Genomic DNA, 22,228 nt, shown 5'->3' on the forward strand with positions numbered 1-22,228 from the left:
GGAAGCATTGATTTATATAGAAAAGTCCAAATAATTACCACCATGATAGACAAAGTACATCAAACAAAAAACATTAAAAAGGTATGGCCTGATGTTTACAGTTCACTTAACATGCAGTGGCGGAATAAAGGGGATCTGTCTCTTAAATACACAAGGTGAAGCTACAATTCTAAAATATTAACACACAGTTACAATCACATAAGCATACAGTGTGTTAATATACAGTACAGACCAAAAGTTTGGACACACCTTATCATTTAAAGATTTTTCTGTATTTTCATGACTTTGAAAATTGTACATTCACACTGAAGGCATCAAAACTATGAATTAACACATGTGGAATTATATACTTAACAAAAAAGTGTGAAACAACTGAAAATATGTCTTATATTCTAGGTTCTTCAAATTAGCCACCTTTTGCTTTGATGACTGCTTTGCACACTCTTGGCATTCTCTTGATGAGCTTCAAGAGGTAGTCACCGGAAATGGTCTTCCAACAATCTTGAAGGAGTTCCCAGAAATGATTAGCACTTGTTGGCCCTTTTGCCTTCACTCTGAGGTCCAGCTCACCCCAAACCATCTCGATTGGGTTCAGGTCAGGTGACTGTGGAGGCCAGGTCATCTGGCGCAGCACCCCATCACTCTCCTTCTTGGTCAAATAGCCCTTACACAGCCTGGAGGTGTGTTTGGGGTCATTTTCCTCTTGAAAAATAAATGATGGTCCAACTAAACGCAAACCGGATGGAGTAGCATGCCGCTGCAAGATGCTGTGGTAGCCATGCTGGTTCAGTATGCCTTCAATTTTGAATAAATCCCCAACAGTGTCACCAGCAAAGCACCCCCACACCATCACACCTCCTCCTCCACGCTTCATGGTGGGAACCAGGCATGTAGAGTCCATCCGTTTAACTTTTCTGCGTCGCACAAAGACACGGTGGTTGGAACCAAAGATCTCAAATTTGGACTCATCAGACCAAAGCACAGATTACCTCTGGTCTAATGTCCATTCCTTGTGTTCTTTAGCCCAAACAAGTCTCTTCTGCTTGTTGCCTGTCCATAGCAGTGGTTTCCGAGCAGCTATTTTACCATGAAGGCCTGCTGCACAAAGTCTCCTCTTAACAGTTGTTGAAGAGATGTGTCTGCTGCTAGAACTCTGTGTGGCATTGACCTGGTCTCTAATCTGAGCAGCTGTTAACCTGCGATTTCTGAGGCTGGAGACTCGGATAAACTTATCCTCAGAAGCAGAGGTGACTCTTGGTCTTCCTTTCCTGGGGCGGTCCTCATGTGAGCCAGTTTCTTTGTAGCGCTTGATGGTTTTTGCAACTGACCTTCATTTCTTAAAGTAATGATGGCCACTCATTTTTCTTTACTTAGCTGCTTTTTTCTTGCCATAATACAAATTCTAACAGACTATTCAGTGGGACTATCAGCTGTGTATCCACCTGACTTCTGCACAACACAACTAATGGTCCCAACCCCATTTATAAGGCAAGAAATCCTACTTATTAAACCTGACAGGGCACACCTGTGAAGTGAAAACCATTTCCGGTGACTACCTCTTGAAGCTCATAAAGAGAATGCCAAGAGTGTGCAAAGCAGTCATCAAAGCAAAGGGTGGCTACTTTGAAGAACATAGAAAATAAGACATATTTTCAGTTGTTTCACACTTTTTTGTTAAGTATATAATTCCACATGTGTTAATTCATAGTTTTGATGCCTTCAGTGTGAATGTACAATTTTCAAAGCCATGAAAATACAGAAAAATCTTTAAATGAGAAGGTGTGTCCAAACTTTTGCTCTGTACTACATATATATATATATATATATATATATATATATATATATACGTGTTAAGTTATTCAGGTTACAATGACAGTGTAACATAGCCTAGAAAAGGTGCTAAAGAAATGTGCTCAATGTGAGACAAGTCTGGAACCCTAAATACCATGGCAGCACGTTAAAGGAGTTTTCCACTACTATTCAAAATAGCCCAATATGTTTTTATGATGAAAAGAATCTTCTTTCTAATTACCTCACGCTGCTGTATCTTCCTGTGAGTGGCACTATCACTGGCCGCTCACAGGCAGCGTGTGACCCCTCGCGTCACACCCAGTATTCACTGTGCACTCTCCCTCTTCCCATTCATTGGGAAAGCGCGAGGTGGATGCTGGGTGTGACGCGCGGGGTAATCACGCCGACAACCCAGCAGCCTCTGCGGGGACCCCAGTGCTCAGTCACGCCTCACTTGACATGACATCAGAGGCGGGTTACATAGAAGTGGACAACCCTTTTAAGGTCATGAGGTCATGCAGGCAGTTCATAGTAGCAAGAGCAACATGTGGCCTGGTGCTATCATGTTGAAAAATTGCTCCTGGGAAACATTTGAAAAATGGCAGTACCACTGGCTCCACCACCAAATCAATTTAATGCAGAGCTGTCAGTGTATCTGTAATGATGACTAGAGGGGTCTGGCTACCATGCTTTAAACCACCCCACACCATAATCCCGGCAGTAGGACCAGTGTGATATTTCCTTGTGAAGGCTTATACATTGCTTGTCCCACATGGTGTTGTGTTGAAGACTAAAGCATGACTCATCACTGAAAAGGATAGACCTCCATTCCAGCTTTTACTGACACTTTGCTTTGCACCATGATAGCCTTTGAGAGCGGTGGCATGAGGTCAATGGAACACCTGTAGCCTTATGTCTCGTAGCTCAATGTCATGTAAACACCTTCTAATAGCTGTGTAGATACTGCTTGATGACTTAAACTTGGCATGTGACTGTCAATTAAACAATCTATCAGCCATAGAACAAGTGGTTTGACCATTTCTCCATATTGTACCAGGAGTCGTTTTTCAACAACACATTTCCAGGCTGCATGTTAATCGTGTGATCAGTATGCATGGCCAAAATGTTCTACCATGGTTTGCTGCATCTCCGGTATTGTCTCCCATCAAGCACATCTGGGACGTTATTGGTTGGAGAAGGCAAATTGAGCTGTTAGCAGCAGATCTTGATGATTTGTATGCGCAAGTGCATTCAGCGTGGCAGAATATTCTTAAGACAACCATTAATAACTGAACTGATATCATGCCAAGATGTGTAAGTGTGTGCATGTTTGTGTGAGATGCTCATATTCAATACTTAATAAATCAAGATGTTTGAAAATTTTGTTTCCATTTTCCATCATTTGCATACCATTAACATATCTATCGATCCTGTGATTTCCATAATTTTAAGACTTTTCTTTCTTGGTTTTACAATTTCAATGTTAAGGAGTGTATTTTACATTACATTTTACAACCCATTTACATCTAAGAAAAACATGGATTTCTCTGGAATAAGACATCAGAGTGAAAATATCAAGGTATCATTTTATTCAGCTTTATATGATCAGTATACCTATATAGACGGCATAGATAGACGGCCTAGTAGGGTTGATCCTACAGACAGATTCCCTTTAAAAGCCCTGCAGGGGTTCAAAAAATGCCCAGTGTCTTTAACATTTTTGATGTCTTAAATCCACTCTATTTTTATGTATTTTTCAATAAATGTGAAGTTTTTACTACATGAATCTGTGAATGCTGGATCACTTTCTACATTGTTCCACAATGACAGTGTGATAGTATTGCATGCACAATATATTTATCTTACTTGTTGATATAGTGCCATTAATTTCCAAGGGCACTTTACAAACATCATCATCGCAGTCCCCATTTGAGACTTAGGCTATGTGCCCACGATGCAGAAATGCTCTGGATTTTTCCTGAGCGTTTCTGCATCTCCCTGGCAGAAAAAAACGCATGCGGATTGTACATACAGATTGTACATGCGGATTGTACATGCGTTTTCCTGCCAGGGATATGCGGAAATGGAGCGTTATTCACTGACATTTCCGCATGCGGATTGACAAGCGCTTTCCAAGCGATTAGCATCACTTGGAAAGTGCTTGTGACAACTAGGTCACACTATATAAATCCATGCAAACTGCATGGATTTATATAGTGTGACCTGAGAGAGTGGTAAAAAATAAAAAAATAAATATATATTTAGCCTCCGATGGCCCGCGCTGGCTTGCTTCGCTCGGTGCAGGCAGCGATGGATTGAAAGACCTGCCGACGTCAGCATCGCGTGATCCGTCACATGACTCTGACGTCAGCGCAGGTCCTTCAATCCACTGCAAAGTGCCGGGAAGCAAGTAGGAGCACAGCTCGGGCCGCCGGAAGGTAAATATACATTTATTTTTTATTTTATTCTTTTTTTACAGATTTTTTAATGGTACCTGGGTGTGGATGAGACTCTCCTCTCCTCTACACCCGGGTACCATCCGCACATTAGAACGCGCCAATTACGCAAGTATAGATGCAGTCTTGCGGAATTGGCACGTTCTAATGCAAGTCAATGGCGGCGAAAAACGCAGCATTTCCGCAAAATAATTGGTAGTGCTGCGTTTTTTTCCGCAATGATAATCCGCAGCGGAAATTTCCGCAGCATGTGCACAGCACATGCGGATTATCATTGGGGAACATTGCTGACCTTCTACCATGCGTTTTTAATGCGTTTCCACAGCTGCAAAAACGCTGCAGAAACGCATTAAAAACGCATCGTGGGCACACAGCCTTACAATCTAAATCCCCTATCAGTATGTCTTCATAGTGTAGGAGGAAACCAGAGTACCTGGAAGAAACACAAGCAAACATGGGGAGAACATACAAACTCCTCGTAGATGTTGTCCTTGGTGGATTTTGAACCCCAGCACTGCAAGACAGTGCCAACCAATGAGCCACCGTACTCCCCTATATTTTCTAAGCTTTGTGCCCAAACTCAGTTGTGAGGGGCACAAAACTTTTAACTATATTTGACATAAGCAAAATACTTCTAAATTAATATGCTATGCTTATTTGTATTATGACCAGGGTGGATAAAAATCAATGTTTTTTTAAAAAAAATCGGATTTTTTTGATTTAAATCGGATTTTTTTGATTTAAATCGGATTTTTTTCAATAAACTGCTTTTTGAGGAAAATATTTTACCATCCAAAGGTTCTTCCATCATGAGATAAAGCTGAGTTGTTTAACTCAGTAGAATAAAGGCTGTATATGTGTAACATTCACAATGCCATGCTCTTTCAGAGGTTTCTGTAGGATTAGTGGGCAGTTTCTCTCCTATATTATCACAGACGCTCGCTTTACTTACGCAGTTCTCAAAACTGAATTTGACTCCACAGAGGTCCCAGCCTCTTCTTCACGGCAAAAATGTTACAACATGAATAGAGTTGAGAAAAAGACCTTAATCCTATTGTTCTACAAACCTATGAATACAGAATCAACCCCTTCAGTGCCAAGTCCAAGAAGTTAGACAATGTGTTTCTGATTGTTTGGAGTGGAATAGATCTGCACAACACAAGAAGAATGTGAATCTAAGTGTGAGGAGGAGGAAGGGCAAGCAAACAAGAAAATGAAAGTGAAACTTTGAGCACAATACTGCAGCATAGCCACAGACAGACAAGTCTGGATCTGTTTGTGTGTACGATCTGAGGTTTATTACATTCTTTCCTTATAATGGCAGCAGGCCGTAAAAGAGACCCAGTTTGGGAATATTTTAATGAAGCTCCTTCGCCTATCGGTAAGGCAGGCATGCGTGCAAAATGCAAACGATGCAACAAAGAGATGCAAGGCCTGGTGGCGCGAATGAGGCAACATCATGAGAAGTGCGGTGATGAAGATGACCAAAGAAACACTTCTGAACAGGCCGGATCTGTTGGTAAACATTTTTATTGAATCCTGTTTCTAAAGACTGAACTGTCATGTGTGAGAAAAATTATATTTCTTATTATTACTGCATGTTACTGTCATTTGGTACAGTTATGAAGAAAAACAAATATTCCTTTTGGGGCAGGGGCAGTGATGTGTTGTGTACAATAAGCAGAAATTGTATAAACAATAAAATAACAGCATTGACTTTTTTCGTTTAGGGGAATTCATGGATTCTGGAAACTATCCACCTCCAAGATCACCATCATCCTGTTCTACAGTTTCAGAGTTATCCATCCAGGATAGTGCTTCATTAGCAGCAGCATCATCATCAGACACCCACAGCCACATATCACCATCACCCAAAAGGAAGAAAAAACCTTTACCTCCTGGAACCACCATAGATAGGTTTGTGATAAGAACTAGCAGATTAGAAAAAGAGTTGATTGATGAAAAAATTGCCCAGTTTATTTATGCAACGAACTCTTCTTTCCGTCTGACTGAGAACCCACATTTCATTAATATGGTTCAGTCACTGAGACCAGGATACAGTCCACCCAGCAGAGCTGATGTTGCAGGGAAACTGCTGGATCAAGTGTATGACAGAGAAATGGAGCAATGTGCAACAGCTCTGGAGGGTAAAATTGTTAACCTAAGTATAGATGGGTGGAGTAATGTCCACAATGATCCTATTGTATGTGCTTGTATAACAACAGAAGAAGGTAAAGTCTTCCTTGCACAAACAACTGATACGTCAGGAAATGCACACACAGCAGAATACTTACAAGAAGTGGCAGTAAAAGCTATAACAACATGTGAACAAAAATTCAAATGTCTAGTACGCAGTTTGGTCACTGACAATGCTGCAAACGTATCCAAGATGAGAAGAAATTTAGAAGAGCAGGGAGGGAATACAAAGCTGCTAATAACATATGGTTGCAGTGCTCATTTGCTGCACCTCTTAGCCAAAGACTTAAGTGTTCCAGAAATAAAGGTTAATGTTGTTGAAATTGCTAAATACTTCCGTAATAATCATTTTGCTGCAGCAGCTCTGAAAAGGATGGGTGGAACCAAGCTAACGCTCCCACAAGATGTTAGATGGAACTCTGTGGTGGACTGTTTTAAGCAGTATATCAAAAACTGGCCTATTCTGATGACACTTTGTGAAGAAAATCGAGATAAAATAGATGGCACTGTCACGGCCAAAATCCTCAACATTGGGCTTAAGAGAAATGTTGAACATATGCTGAGCTTCCTGAAACCCATCTCTCAAGCTTTAAACAAAATACAGAAAAATAGCTGTTTTATTGCGGATGCTGTTGAAATTTGGAAGAAACTGAGTGAACACTTAAAAACAGAACTACACATGGACAGAATTAAATTACAAGCAGTAAACAAACGAATGGGACAAGCACTGACTCCAGCTCATTTTTTGGCAAATATTGTCAATATCCAATATCAGGGTCAAAACCTAAGTGCTGAGGAAGAGGAGTTAGCTATGACATGGGTATCCAGCAATCATCCATCTTTAATGCCAACTATAATAAACTTCAGAGCTAAGGGGGAACCATTCAAGAAATATATGTTTGCTGAAGATATTTTAAGGAAGGTCACACCAGTAAACTGGTGGAAGTCACTTAAGCGCTTGGATTTTGAGACTGTTCAAGTAATGATTTCACTTTTAACAGCAGTAGCTTCTTCTGCAGGCGTTGAAAGAATATTCTCTTCCTTTGGACTCATTCATTCTAAATTGAGAAATCGGTTGGGACCCAATAAAGCAGGAAAGCTTGTTTTTCTTTTCCAGATTATGAATAGGAACAAAGAAGAAGATGATGATGAAGATGACGACGAGTGAGCTACAGAGGACAGCAGGGACACTAGTATTTAAGTTTTTCATGTGTCGGCTGGGCTGACAGTCTAAGTTTCTTAAAATATATATACAGTCATATGAAAAAGTTTGGGCACCCCTATTAATCTTAAGCTTAATGTTTTATAAAAATTGGTGTTTTTGCAACAGCTATTTCAGTTTGATATATGTAATAACTGTTGGACACAGTAATGTTTCTGCCTTGAAATGAGGTTTATTGTACTAACAGAAAATGTGCAATCTGTATTCAAACAAAATTTGACAGGTGCATAAGTATGGGCACCTCACCAGAAAAGTGACATTAATATTTAGTAGATCCTCCTTTTGCAAAAATAACAGCCTCTAGTCGCTTCCTGTAGCTTTTAATGAGTTCCTGGATCCTGGATGAAGGTATTTTTGACCATTCCTCTTTACAAAACAATTCCAGTTCAGTTAAGTTTGATGGTCGCCGAGCATGGACAGCCCTCTTCAAATGATCCCACAGATGTTCAATGATATTCAGGTCTGGGGACTGGGATGGCCATTCCAGAACATTGTAATTGTTCCTCTGCATGAATGCCTGAGTAGATTTGGAGCGGTGTTTTGGATCATTGTCTTGCTGAAAGATCCATCCCCTGCGTAACTTCAACTTTATCACTGATTCTTGAAAATTATTGTCAAGAATCTGCTGATACTGAGTGGAATCCATGCGTCCCTCAACTTTAACAAGATTCCCGGTGCCGGCATTGGCCACACAGCCCCAAAGCATGATGGAACCTCCGCCAAATTTTACTGTGGGTAGCAAGTGTTTTTCTTGGAATGCTGTGTTTCTTTGCCACCATGCATAACGCCTTTTTGTATGACCAAACAACTCAATCTTGGTTTCATCAGTCCATAGGACCTTCTTCCAAAAAGAAATTGGCTTCTCCAAATGTACTTTTGCATACCTCAGCCGACTCTGTTTGTGGCGTGCTTGCAGAAACGGCTTCTTTCGCATCACTCTCCCATACAGCTTCTCCTTGTGCAAAGTGCGTTGTATAGTTGACCGATGCACAGTGACACCATCTGCAGCAAGTTGATGCTGCAGCTCTCTGGAGGTGGTCTGAGGATTGTCCTTGACTGATCTCACCATTCTTCTTCTCTGCCTTTCTGAAGTTTTTCTTGGCCTGCCACTTCTGGCCTTAACAAGAACTGTCCCTGTGTTCTTCCATTTCCTTACTATGTTCCTCACAGTGGAAACTGACAGGTTAAATCTCTGAGACAGCTTTTTGTATCCTTCCCCTGAACAACTATGTTGAATAATCTTTGTTTTCAGATCATTTGACAGTTGTTTTGAGGAGCCCATGATGGCACTCTTCAGTGGAACTTCAAACAGGAGAACAACTTGTAAGTGGCCACTTTAAGTAGCTTTTCTCATGATTGCATACACCTGGCTACCAATTTTTAGAAAACATTAAGCTTAAGAATAATAGGGGTGCCCAAACTTTTTCATATGACTGTATATTTTGTTTAGCCAAATTAGTTAACAAACATGGATGTTTGTTTAAGCAAATAACTTATGCTGTAATGTTGTTATTGTTTCAGTTGAATAAATCTATTTAAATTGTTATTAAGGTCAGGATTATTTTTCTCCTTCCTAAGTACAACAGAACAGTGGTGTCCAAATATGAATGATTAACCCATTAAACTGGGGAGAAAAAAGTAATATAAAAAGTGATTCTAAAAATCTTCATCTACTTGCATGTTAAAGTAGCAAGAACTAGTTTAGGTAGAAACTTTGATTTAAATCACTGATTTAAATCAAGCCTTACTGACTAGTGATTTAAATCGTGATTTAAATCATGATTTAAATCAGTTAGATTTAAATCAAATCCACCCTGATTATGACGCATCATTATTTATGGTTTACGTTTTTGTATTAACTACAGTTGTGTCCTTTCATCCTTTGCTCAATATGCCATAACTCTATGATACTTTATCACAAGATATCTATACTATATTTGTCTAAGTGTGGCCACTTGGTGATTACGATGCACAATAATTCAAGAGTTTTGACAACCAAATTTTCAGAAAGGTAAGGTAAAACGAATGTGTAAATAAAAGATCTTATCTTTTTCACTTAGACTTTATCAAAGATAAGGAGACACACATTATTTGTTATTGACCATTATCATGTATTTAGTATTCAACCAATAAATATACCATCATGATCATCATATTATTATCCTTACTACACTGATACAGGATTTTTTCATATCTCCACTTAAGCAACCATGAAGTCTACAAGTAATAGACTTCTAAACTATAAAAATCTGTACAAATTCAAAGGACAACTATCCCCGTCCCTATGTAACTAGGTGAGAAGCATATAATAAACCAACGGCTGTTAACATAGAATTCCCTAAGATTTGTATGTTATCACACTGGAAATGTCCATTGTTGACAAAAAAATGATTCTTAGTCTACAGTAAAAAAATACTTTTAAAATTATAAGGTAATAAGTTCTAACTGTATCATGTTTACACTGTAGGGACCAAAAATGTGTAATATCTAGAATTGAGCAAAATGATTCGCATTACCTTAGTCCCTCAGCCAGTAGTTTGTGGCCACCAACTAGATCCCTGCCTACCGACTCCTAACAGCTGGCATCGTAGCGCTCATTCTGTGTGTGTCGTGCAGTAACAATAATATGGTTTCCAGTAGAGATGATCAAATTAATTTGAGCAGAATTACAAATTACAATCTGCTTGAGTTTTACAAAAATCCACAGTTGCCAATATGAGGATCTTTTGTACTTCATGTCCGCTGGCTGCCATTTTTCTGACACAAAATGGGTCATCATAAGGTTAAAAAAAATGAAAAAATCATAGTTTTCAACTCTGCCCTCCCCTATTCTAATCCTCCGCTACTCAATGTCACCCACAAGATGCAGAGAGGACCAGACAGGTTGGGGTGAGTAGCGGAGGACCTGATGAAATGAGTGGAGGCTGAGTATAATGATTTTTTTTTTACTTTTTACATATTAAATTACCATTACATATTAAATTTGTTATGCGCTGGCGTCTTCAGAGACCCCAGTGCAAATAAGAGACATTAAATTTGAGGAGAATATATTCTCCACAAATTGAATTTCCGGGGAAAAAAATTGTGCGCAGGAAATTTGATTTTTACCTCATCCACTCATTTCTAATTCCCTGACTACAAATCAGAAGACGCGCTAGAGATCCCGGAAGGTAGAAAGTTCGCAGGTCTCTTTTAAATGGTCACTGGCTAGTGATGTCTTGTGAATCTTTATAATCATCTCGAGTAGTGTCCAAATTTCTCTACTTTATCTATATGGCCACATCAAAGCAAGACAAAGACAAAAAGTTATACTAACATGGGTCTGTAAATTGGATATTCTCGTATCATAATAATGTCATATAGTGACCAAATTAATTGAAATACAAAGATTCTCAGATGAAACCTCCCAGTGTTTTACAATATTTCAAAGCAAGGACATATTGTTATCAAATGTTAATTAAATCCAGCTTTTTTAAAGAAAGCAAATTGTCTGTTGAAATAAATGAAAGATGGGAAGAGTCAAGAGGCTGAGAAGTATGCTGAGCAGCATGCACTGCCTCCAACTGTTCTTCTTCAAGGTACCTGACCCTTTCCACCTGCTGTCCAAGTCTTGAAAAAGAAAGCAGCAAAGAGCAGCTGATAGCCTTTATAAGTACATCTAATGGAAGATATATAAGCACATCAGAGAAGTCTGGGTTTCACGGTCCCCTAGGCTCATTTATCCCCCTCCCCTTAGTTAAGCAATGATGCTATGCCAGTACGAAGTCTCCATCATTGCAGGGAAATGTTGGACTGAAGCACTAGAAACGGTCAATACTATAGACCACTGGTGTGCCTGCATTTTTATCATAACTACCATATACATTGACATATCCTTCTTCTGTCTGCTCCAGTAAATTAATAGTACTACTATGTGTTAAGATATGAATATGCTGCAAACATGCCATGATTTTGCTCCATTTTAGAGAAAACATTTGCAGGCTATACATGTTTTTGTGAAAAGTATAAAAAGAAAAAAAATATTTTCTTAAACACTGCTTCCTGAAAAAATCCTTAAATGGTTGCTCTTATCTTCATTATTCTGAAGCAAACCGCTCCTCGATCTACTGACTTGCTGGTCGCTTGTTTTAACTTGTCCTATCTAAAGTTACTTATCTTAACCACCACCTGACATATGATATACTGGAATGTCATATTTTGCAAGTACTTCCTGCAAATAAAAGTTGAAGTCCCATAGAGGGACTAAATAAAAAAGTAAAAAAAAAATGTGTACACAAATGTAAAAAAAAACACAAACATTCATCCAAAAATTTCTAGGTAAAAAAAAGTGCATATATATTGGTATCGCTGCATCTAGAATGACCTACTCTATAAAACTGTAATACTATTACTGTGATCAACTTCAATTTATCTAGCAAAAAAACAAGCCCTCACATGACTCTGTCAGTAGAGAAATAGGAAAATTAAAGCTTATTTTTTTTAAATAAAGCATTATTTAGTGTGAGATAGTAGCAAAACATAAAAACATGAATATACAGTGGCTTGCGAAAGCATTCACCCCATTGGCTTTTTATATATTTTGTTACATTACAACTTGTGTTTAAATATTTTTGTAATCCAATTTGTGTGTGACGCATCAGCACTAATAGTCTAAGTTGGTGAAGTGAGAAAAATATAGGCATAAATTAAATTTATGGGATCAAATAACTAAAAATTGGCATGTGCATATGTATTCACCCCCTTTGCGATTAAGCCCTTAAAAATTTCTGGTGCAAGCAATTACCTTCAAAAGTCACATACTTAGTGAAAAGAAGTCCACCTGTGTGCAATATAAGTTACACATAGTCTGTAAGTATATGCACACCATTTCTGAAAGGCCACAGAGGCTGTAACACCGTTAAGCAAGAGGCACCACTAACCAAACAACACCACGAAGACCAAGGAGATCTCCAAACAAGTCAGGGACAAAGTTGTTGAGAAGTACAAGTCAGGGTTGGGTTATAAACAAAATATCCCAATCTCTGATGATCTCCCGGAGCGCCATCAAATAGATTATCATCAAATGGAAAGAACATGATAGCACAACAAACCTACCAATAGAAGACCATCCACAAAAACTCTCAGCTCGGGCAAGGAGGGCATTACTCAGTGAGGCAGCGCAGAGACCCAAAGTAACCCTGAAGGAGCTGAGAGTTCCCAAGCACAGACTGGCGTATCAGTCCATATGACCATAATAAGCCGTACACTCCATAGAGGTGGCCTTTATGTAACAGTGGGCAGAAAAAAGCCTTTACTTACACACAAAAATTGTAAGGCTTAAGTTTGCCAAAAGACATGTAGGAGACTCCCCAAATATACCAAAGAAGGTGCTGTGTTCAGATGAGACCAAAATTGAATCTTTTTGGCCACCAATTGGTATGTCTGGTGCCAAACCAACACAGCCCATCACCCCAAGAACACAAGGGCAACAGGGACAGGGAAAATGGTCAGAGTCTAGGGGAAAATGAATGCTGCGAAATACAGGGATATTCTTGAGGAAAAATTGCTTCAATCTGTCAGTGATTTGAGACTGGAACGGAGGTTCACCATCAAACAAGACAATGACCCAAAGCATACTGCTAAAGCAACACTTGAGTGGTTTAAGGGGAAACATGTAAAAGTTTTGGAGAGGCCAAGTCAAAGCCCAGACCTTAATCCAATTGAGAATCTGTGGTCTGACTTGAAGATTGCTGTTCATTAGAGGAAACCATCTAACTCGAAGGAGCTGCAGCAGTTTTGCCTTGAGGAATGGTCAAAAATTCTAGTGGCAAGATGTGGAAAGCTCACAGAGACTTATTCAAAGTGACTTGCAGCTGTAATTGCTGCAAAAGAAAACTCTACAAAGTACTGACTTTAGGGGAGTGAATAGTTATGCACATTGAAGTTTTCAGTAATTGTTTCCTATTTGTTGTTTGTTTCACAATAAAAAGAAAAACAAATGTTCACAGTTGTAGGCAGGTTCTATCTCAACTGATTGCAACCCTCAAAATAAAGAGTAAAATTTCAGATTGTGAGGTAGCAAAACACAAAAAATGCCAAGGGGGTGAATTCTTTTGCAAGTCACTGTAAATCTTGTTTCACTGAAATCATACTGGCCAGAAGAATAAAGCTGTTTATCTCTTACAATGAATGATGAATTGTGTAATAAATAAATAAATAAATAAATAAAAGCAATTCTTGATTTGCTGTTGATTTTGCTCATTCTGTCTCCCAAAAAGCACAATAAAGCTCGGCTCACATCTATCCTGCACTCTCTTCTGAGCATCAACATTAAAGTTTCCATCTAAATGTCTGAAAAGGTGTTTCAGAAAAAACTCCATTCCCTATGATGATGCAGATGTAGTCACTTTGGACTATAATCCGGCATTGTCCATTTTTTTTAGACATGCACAAAAGTGGGATTGACCACAGTTTTGTGTACCTCTGAAGAGATGGACACCGCTGAACAGAGGCCAGACAAAGTCCAGAGTAACTCTGCTGCCCTATTATAGTGAATGCAATTGTTGGCAGTTCCATGGGAATCACGTTTTTTTGAAGATTTAGATGGAAACCCTGATGCCAATGCTCAGTGTAGAAAACATGATACATACAGACCAAAAGTTTGGACACACCTTCTCATTTAAAGATTTTTCTGTATTTTCATGACTATGAAAATTGTACATTCACACTGAAGGCATCAAAACTATGAATTAACACATGTGGAATTATAGACTTAACAAAAAAGTGTGAAACAACTGAAAATATGTCTTATATTATAGGTTCTTCAAAGTAGCCACCTTTTGATTTGATGACTGCTTTGCACACTCTTGGCATTTTGTTGATGAGCTTCAAGAGGTAGTCACCGGAAATGGTGTTCCAACAATCGTGAAGGAGTTCCCAGAGACGCTTAGCACTTGTTGGCCCTTTTGCCTTCACTCTGCGGTCCAGCTCACCCCAAACCATCTCGATTGGGTTCAGGTCTGGTGACTATGGAGGCCAGGACATCTGGCGTAGCACCCCATCACTCTCCTCCTTGGTCAAATAGCCCATATACAGCCTGGAGGTGTGTTTGGGGTCAATGTCCTGTCGAAAAATAAATGATGGTCCAACTAAACGCAAACCGGATGGAATAGCATGCCGCTTAAAGATGCTGTGGTAGCCATGCTGGTTCAGTTTGACTTCAATTTTGAATAAATCCCCAACAGTGTCACCAGCAAAGCACCCCCACACCATCACACCTCCTCCTCCATGCTTCGCGGTGGGAACCAGGCATGTAGAGTCCATCCGTTCACCTTTTCTGCGTCGCACAAAGACACGGTGGTTGGAACCAAAGATCTCAAATTTGGACTCATCAGACCAAAGCACAGATTTCCACTGGTCTAATGTCCATTCCTTGTGTTCTTTAGCCTTAACAAGTCTCTTCTGCTTGTTGCCTGTCCTTAGCAGTGGTTTCCTAGCAGCTATTATACCATGAAGGCCTGCTGCACAAAGTCTCCTCTTAACAGTTGTTGAAGAGATGTGTCTGCTGCTACAACTCTGTGTGGCATTGACCTGGTCTCTAATCTGAGCTGCTGTTAACCTGCAATTTCTGAGGCTGGTGACTCGGATAAACTTATCCTCAGAAGCAGAGGTGACTCTTGGTCTTCCTTTCCTGGGGCGGACATCATGTGAGACAGTTTCTTTGTAGCGCTTGATGGTTTTTGCAACTGCACTTGGGGGCACTTTCAAAGTTTTCCCAATTTTTCGCACTGACTCACCTTCATTTCTTAAAGTAATGATGTCCACTCATTTTTCTTTACTTAGCTGCTTTTTTCTTGCCATAATACAAATTCTAACAGTCTATTCAGTAGGACTATCAGCTGTGTATCCATCAGACTTCTGCACAACACAACTGATGGTCCCAACCCCATTTATAAGGCAAGAAATCCCACTTATTAAACCTGACAGAGCACACCTGTGAAGTCAAAACCATTTCCGGTGACTACCTCTTGAAGCTCATTAAGAGAATGCCAAGAGTGTGCAAAGCAGTCATCATAGCAAAAGGTGGCTACTTTGATGAACCTAGAATATAAGACATATTTTCAGTTGTTTCACACTTTTTTGTTAAGTATATAATTCCACATGTGTTAATACATAGTTTTGATGCCTTCAGTGTGAATGTACAATTTTCATAGTCATGAAAATTCAGAAAAATCTTTAAATGAGAAGGTGGGTCCAAACTTTTGGTCTGTACTGTACATTTCGAAGCATTAAAAGTGATACAAAATGGTGTATACCTAAAATACTACTAATAAAAGCTTTAACTCAATCTACAAAAGAAAAACCCTGTCTCAGGTTTGTTATCTGTTAACAGAAATATAGGGGGTTTCCACATTATTTGTAGCAAAAAAGTGAAGTGACACCCCCAAAAGAAATCCAGCAAAATCTACACTCTCATATCCAAATACTTTCTCCCTTCTGATCTCCACAGTGTGCCTAAACCGTAGTTAGTGTTCATATTTTTGGCATTACCAAACCAAGGAGAGGTCACGTAATATACAGGGTGAGTGTCTCCATAAGCACAAGCTGGGCACAATGTATTCAACACTAATGTGTTGGGCACCAGTCTGGCATACTCTGCAATAAACACTGCATACTTGTTTTTCAAAAACATCCATAGAGTCAAAACCATCACTGCAGCCATAGATGAATTCCAAGAGAGATTTCCAAAATGGGGTAATTTGAGGGGAGTTTCTGCTGTACTAGTACTTAGCAGATCAGCAAATGGAGTCTGCAAACTATTCTAGGAAAATCTGCATTCCAAACAGTCAAATAGCGCTTCTTATTCCAGCCACATATGGGGTATTGCCACACTCATGAGAAATTGTGTGACAAATGTTGTGGCTATTTTTACCTATTTCTAACATTTAAATAACATTTTAGTGGTAAAAATGTAATTGTTTTTTATTCACCGACTCAATGGTATAAAGTTCTATGAAACAACTGTGATGTCAATATGCTCACTGCAACCCAAGTTGAATTTATTGAGGGGTGTACTTTGTAAAATGGGGTCACTATTGGGGGATTCTGCTGTTCTGGCACCTCAGGGGCTCTGCCAACATGGCACTTGCAAACCATTCCAACAAAATCTGCACTGCACTGTGCCTGAAAAGTAGTTTTCGACCACATGGGGTATTGACGTACCCATAAAAAATTGAGCAACAAACAATGAGGTCCATTTTCACTTATAAGCCCTTATGAAAATTAAAACTTTGGGGCTAAAACAACATTTTAGTGGAAAAAAAATATTTTTTCATTTCCACAGCCCAATTGTTAGGGGGAGCGGTTGCAGACAACTTTATTTAATGGAACGCAACCGACCCCGGGGTCCGCGATGCAGCCTAGAGGACTGCTGCCGAACACTTCCCGGGTGGAAAGGCAAACGACAACTAAAAGATAAACCCTTCCGTGTTAACTACACACCAGACAGGGTATAGCGGTACGCTCTATCTCCGTTTACTGCACGGAGTAGAGAGCGACCGGCGACGCACCTAACAAATATCTTAGCCCTTCGTGTTATCGCACACGGAAGGGTAAGACGGTATGCACAATCTCCAAGAACCGCAGGGAGACGTGCGTCCGTGGGAACAGCAGTAGCCCAGTCTTTGATACAGGCGCTACTCTATGGGGATTGGCGCTAAAGCGGTTCACACAATCTCCAATAACCGCAGGGAGACGTGTGACCGGACTATGAGCAGTAGCCCTGTCTTCGGTACAGGCGCTACGCTATAGGAGACGGCGCTAGCGTGCTGGTGATTCCCGCCGAGTAATCGAGCACTCAGCCGGCGTGCTACCGGCCTGAGCAAACCCGCTCTATTTAGCTCACAGGCGGCTCGGGGTGTAAGGCGAACCCCCTGGTTAGAGCCAGTCAGCGAGGCGAAGCTACCTGCCTATTAAAGCTATGGCTCTTTGAGCCCGGCCTGCCTAACTAAAGCTATGGCTCTTTAAGCCCAGAGTAAGCGTGCACACCAAACAGCTAGCTCAAATGATCTGAGCGCGCCGCCATGTTTGTGGGTGGGCCTTTTAAAGACTAAGCCCTGCCCAGCGACGCGCTATTGGTGACATTACCCGTGAACCAATCAGGGAGTGCCAGGTCACCGAGTCAGGTGGGTGCCAACCCACCAATCATGATCCGCCAGGTCACGGACATGCTCAGTGTGGCGAATCCTGGACTTAGACTCCAGGAGTCCTGTCTCCCTCTGCAGCCTAAGCTTAACACTGCTGGGCACAAATGCCTGGGAGACAATCTGCAGGGCTCGTGGAACAGCTAGGCGTTGGGACTGACAACAATGCTGAGCAGTATCAGCCCGGGCTGGCCTGGAATAGGAGACCACAGAAGGTCCTGGACCCATTTCGAATCCAGCCCCAGACTGACGCCTAACACCAATATTATACAATTCTGTTACTCTCCTGTGGGTTTAAAAATGCTCACTACACCCTTAGATTAGTTCCTTGAGAGATATAGTTTAAAAAATGAGGTCACCTTTGGAAGGTTTCACTGTTTTTACATCTCAATGGCTCTTCTACTGTGATTTGGTGTCCGCTATCTATTCTAGCAAAAACTGTGCTCCAAAACTCAAATGGCACTCCTTCTCTTCCAAGCCTTACATCAATTTCTGAAATGGTAATGGGTATCGGTGTACAACAAGCTGTGCTTGCATAATTAATTTGCATTTTATTGCATGAAATAAGTATTTGATCACCTACCAACCAGCAAGAATTCTGGCTCTCACAGACCTGTTTGTTTTTCTTTAAGAAGCCCTTCTACTTTGCACTCATTACTTTTATTAACTGCACCTGTTTGAACTCATTACCTGTATAAAAGACACCTGACCACACACTCAATCAATCACACTCTAACCTCTTCACCATGGCCAAGACCAAAGAGCTGTCTAAGGACACCAGAGACAAAATTGTAGAACTGCACAAGGCTGGGATGGGCTACAGGACAATAGGCATAAAAAGTCCAAGTTTGAAAATTGCTAATTTTTGTACATTTTGGTCAATTTTTCTATATTTTTACAAATAAATGCAAATAATATCAACCTAAACTTACTGCTAACATAAAGTACAATGGGTCACAAAACCAATCATCGAATCACTGAGATATGTTGAGGCATTCCAGAGTTATTACCACATAAAATAACACATTTCAAAAGTCTTAAAGCTTGGAATAACCTTTTAAGACAAGAGATATTTAAAAAATATCAATAATTTAAATGATAAGCAGCTACAAAACTACAGGTTATGGCCTTAACAATGACAACTCCTTCATCAGTGAAGCAGGATATTATCTTGATTTTAACAAATATATTTGATTGTCACTTGTAGGATTGCTGCTTCAAATACTGTAGGTGGCGCTATAGAGTTCAAGTCCTCTTTTTCTCTGAAGAGGCAATTTGCATAACAAATATATTGTGAACATGAATTTGAGGCACTTACTATTACTAATATATTACAGGATGTTCTCCTGCACTTGTTAATACAGCCTTCTTCACAGACAGGACAGCTCTCCTGTCCACAAAATGGCTACTGGCGGAGAGGCATGTGATCAGACATGTCCATCAGCCAAATGAAAACTATTTTTTTCTATGTGATATGTTTTTCAATTGCAGGAGGCTGATCAGATGTCCCAATTATCAGTCAATTTCAGAACTGGAGAGGCGTGCTTCACAGAGTAGAAGAGCCTGTTGTTTTAATATATTTGTAAGTCCCACAAAATCATGTCACTAACACATTATTTAAACTAACGAGAAAGTGGCCTACTTTTTAAAATTATTTTTTATTACTAAAATAGATCTCTATCTCATCACGGTGTCCTACCTCTGCTCTCGACAACATATTGAAGCATGTTATATCAGATGTGTTTCTTAAGACTCAATTATCAAAACATAGGAATTCTGTAAAATTAAGTTGCCATTCAATACAAGCATCTAGGGGAACAAATGTTTTGTCAACAGTCAGTGAACATTAAAATCATTATTAGCGGAAACATCTGAACAATGATAGAAATGTAAGAGGCATGCTTATCTCAAACCAACAGTAATGCTATTATGATCACTCATTTATAATCCGCTCTGTGGTATAACAAAAGACTGTGACACAAACAATGGGTAGCAACATACGAGTACCAACATCTACATCAATGAAATAATATTCAGAAATAATGCTATCAAACCTGTAGAACTTTTAGCGCCGGTAGGGAAATTCAAAGAATGACAGTTGCCCACCTGATTGTATTAGATGCAGGCTAATATATAAAAACCTATACGTATGGGTCATTGGCTAAATACAGGTTGTTGAAGAGAAGTCTCTATTTTAATGACCAGTCTGCAAAGCAACTGCGTTTAGGAGTAACATGTAGAATATACAGTACATAGTACATATAGTGTGGACACCACACTATATCCAAAAAGGGTCCAATTCAAGCATGTAAAAACTATTTACAATATTCCACAATCCAAAAAAGGCTACTGTCACAGGTGTGTCAGATGTTGACAGACAGTCGCCTGCAGTTGGTTGCAGGACATCGCTACGTTTGGCATTACAGACATCTTCTTAGAAGCTGGCAGTCTCTAGGACCCAGCATCTACCTCCCTCTGGCAAATTAGCTCACTGGCCTTAGTGTATAAATAGCTGTGTCTGAGAGGGAGGTGCTGGCATTATTCATTACTACTTGTGAGGCTTTAGCAAGAGCAGTACTTCGTCCTCTCTGGAGCTTGAGGCCGTGTGTGCATTTGGCTGGAGTCGTCTAAAGCTAAGCAATCCCCCCATTTGTCTACCCTTGTTGTCTATAGAGTTTAGTGGAGATTGACTAGTGCTCATCTCCTCCCTTCCCTAGCCTTAGCCATACGCCAGGGAAAGTCAGGGCGAGGCATGCGTGTGGCGATTGGTGAACAGCCAATATAGGGACGGTAGTCGAGACAGGGTGACACTAGACCAGACTAGGAGATCTCCACTCCTCCTTTTCCCTAGTGTCTGGGCTTGCTTTCCTTCTTCCCTCTGTGTTGCAGTAAGTCTTTCCCACACCCTGCGTGACAGCTACATGCAAGCGAGCTCACAACCAACTATATTGCAAAAAACTGATAGTCTTCATTCACTGTATCTGTTAGCAAAAGTTCTTCACACACAACATACAGCAGACTAAGGATCCATTTACATGGACCGATCAAAGGCACAAAATGACTGCCGATCAATAAATATTTATCAATATAAATATCCATTTACACAGGCAGACTGCGCTAATGATGGGCACTGAATGATGTGTAATAGATTGTTAATTTTGCATGCGCTGACATTGCTCTTGGCAGCATGAACTCTGTTTAAGGACGATGCACCGCGTGAGAACTATGAATTTTAAACCTGCTTAAAAATAATTTCCCCTAATGAACGAGCATTTTGGGTGATTGGAAGCCTGTTTACAATGCAAGGTAAGTGTGAAACAAACATTTTTGGGAACTCTCGTTCATGATTATCTTTCAGTCAAGATGCACCTTAAGATTAAAGTCACGAGAATAGTTGCATACAACCAGGCTCCAGACCGAAGATAATGGTAAATGAAGCTATCCACAGCATGTAAGTTTGAGTATTCTTCAGCGGTCTACGTCAGGAGACCCTCCTGATTTATACCTCAGACGGACACTATGCTGTGTGAAAAGGCCCCAATCTAAAATGACACCCTGACTAGTGATGAGCGAGTATGTTCGGTTAACCCTTTCAGCGAGTATGCTATCTTCAGCGTGCTCGGTGATATGGTTGAATCACTCCCGTGTGCATGATTTGCGACTGTTTGACAGCTTTATTACATGTGAGGAATGTGAAAGAAACAAGCATTCCTCACATGTATTAAAGCTGTCAGACAGTCGCAAATTATGCACACGGGAGCGATTCAAACATATCATCGAGTACGCTAAATATACTAGGTACTTGCACGAAAGGGTTAACCGCTCATCACTAACACTGACCTTTTGGACTCTTCAGAATATTCTTATTTATGCAGTTTCTGCATCTTGCAATGTGTTCTGGGGAAACATTTCCAGAGTTGAAGACTTGCTGAACCTAGATCCTAAAATTATATCTTTCACAATTAAATATCAGATATTAAAGTCAGTCTATTAGAAGATTATTGCCTACCAAACAGCTAACAGCTCTAGGTTGAATACTTAAAAACAAATAGCAACATATTCTGTGACTATTCATAGCATCAGAAGAGCAGAGAAAATGAACTTTATCATCAAATATAAATCAGTTTAAGTCCAGTAGGAGATTCAACACCGCTAATTATTTTTTTCACTAGACCTACTTGATGATGTTAACTGATGGCTGAAGAATTCATTTTTGGCCCTTAGCCTGCTTTGCATGTTCCAAGGGCGGTACATGTGTCATACATTATTAAAGCCATTGCCTATCCAAAGAAAATCTGTAAGTGAGCCACTGGTTCACTCAGTTAACTTCATAAAGGAGGGGGTTGAGAGTGTAGAGTTTAGTGATGAGAGCCAGAGCACTT

At 40.0% G+C, this 22,228-nt stretch overlaps 2 protein-coding genes across 3 annotated transcripts in view; one reads left to right on the forward strand and one right to left on the reverse strand.

Annotated features, from left to right (window-relative positions):
• The window catches only part of TAFA5 (TAFA chemokine like family member 5), a 720,598-nt gene that overhangs the window by 496,120 nt on the left and 202,250 nt on the right, over window positions 1-22,228 (reverse strand). The window lies entirely within an intron of this gene.
• LOC141165085 (uncharacterized) lies at window positions 5,463-7,626 on the forward strand. Of its 2 annotated transcripts, none has more exons than XM_073650724.1 (2): window positions 5,463-5,766; window positions 5,978-7,626. In XM_073650724.1, the coding sequence occupies exons 1-2, from the start codon at window positions 5,565-5,567 to the stop codon at window positions 7,609-7,611; spliced, it is 1,836 nt and encodes a 611-aa protein (XP_073506825.1). In that variant the 5' UTR covers window positions 5,463-5,564; the 3' UTR covers window positions 7,612-7,626. The 2 variants fall into 2 exon arrangements, with proteins under 2 accessions (XP_073506825.1, XP_073506826.1); XM_073650725.1 differs by having other exon boundaries at window positions 5,679-5,813.

The sequence above is a fragment of the Phyllobates terribilis genome, unplaced genomic scaffold (genome assembly GCF_046119375.1).
Source record: "Phyllobates terribilis strain yellow unplaced genomic scaffold, ASM4611937v1 Scaffold_11__3_contigs__length_659146591, whole genome shotgun sequence".
In the NCBI taxonomy this organism is placed as follows: domain Eukaryota; kingdom Metazoa; phylum Chordata; class Amphibia; order Anura; family Dendrobatidae; genus Phyllobates; species Phyllobates terribilis.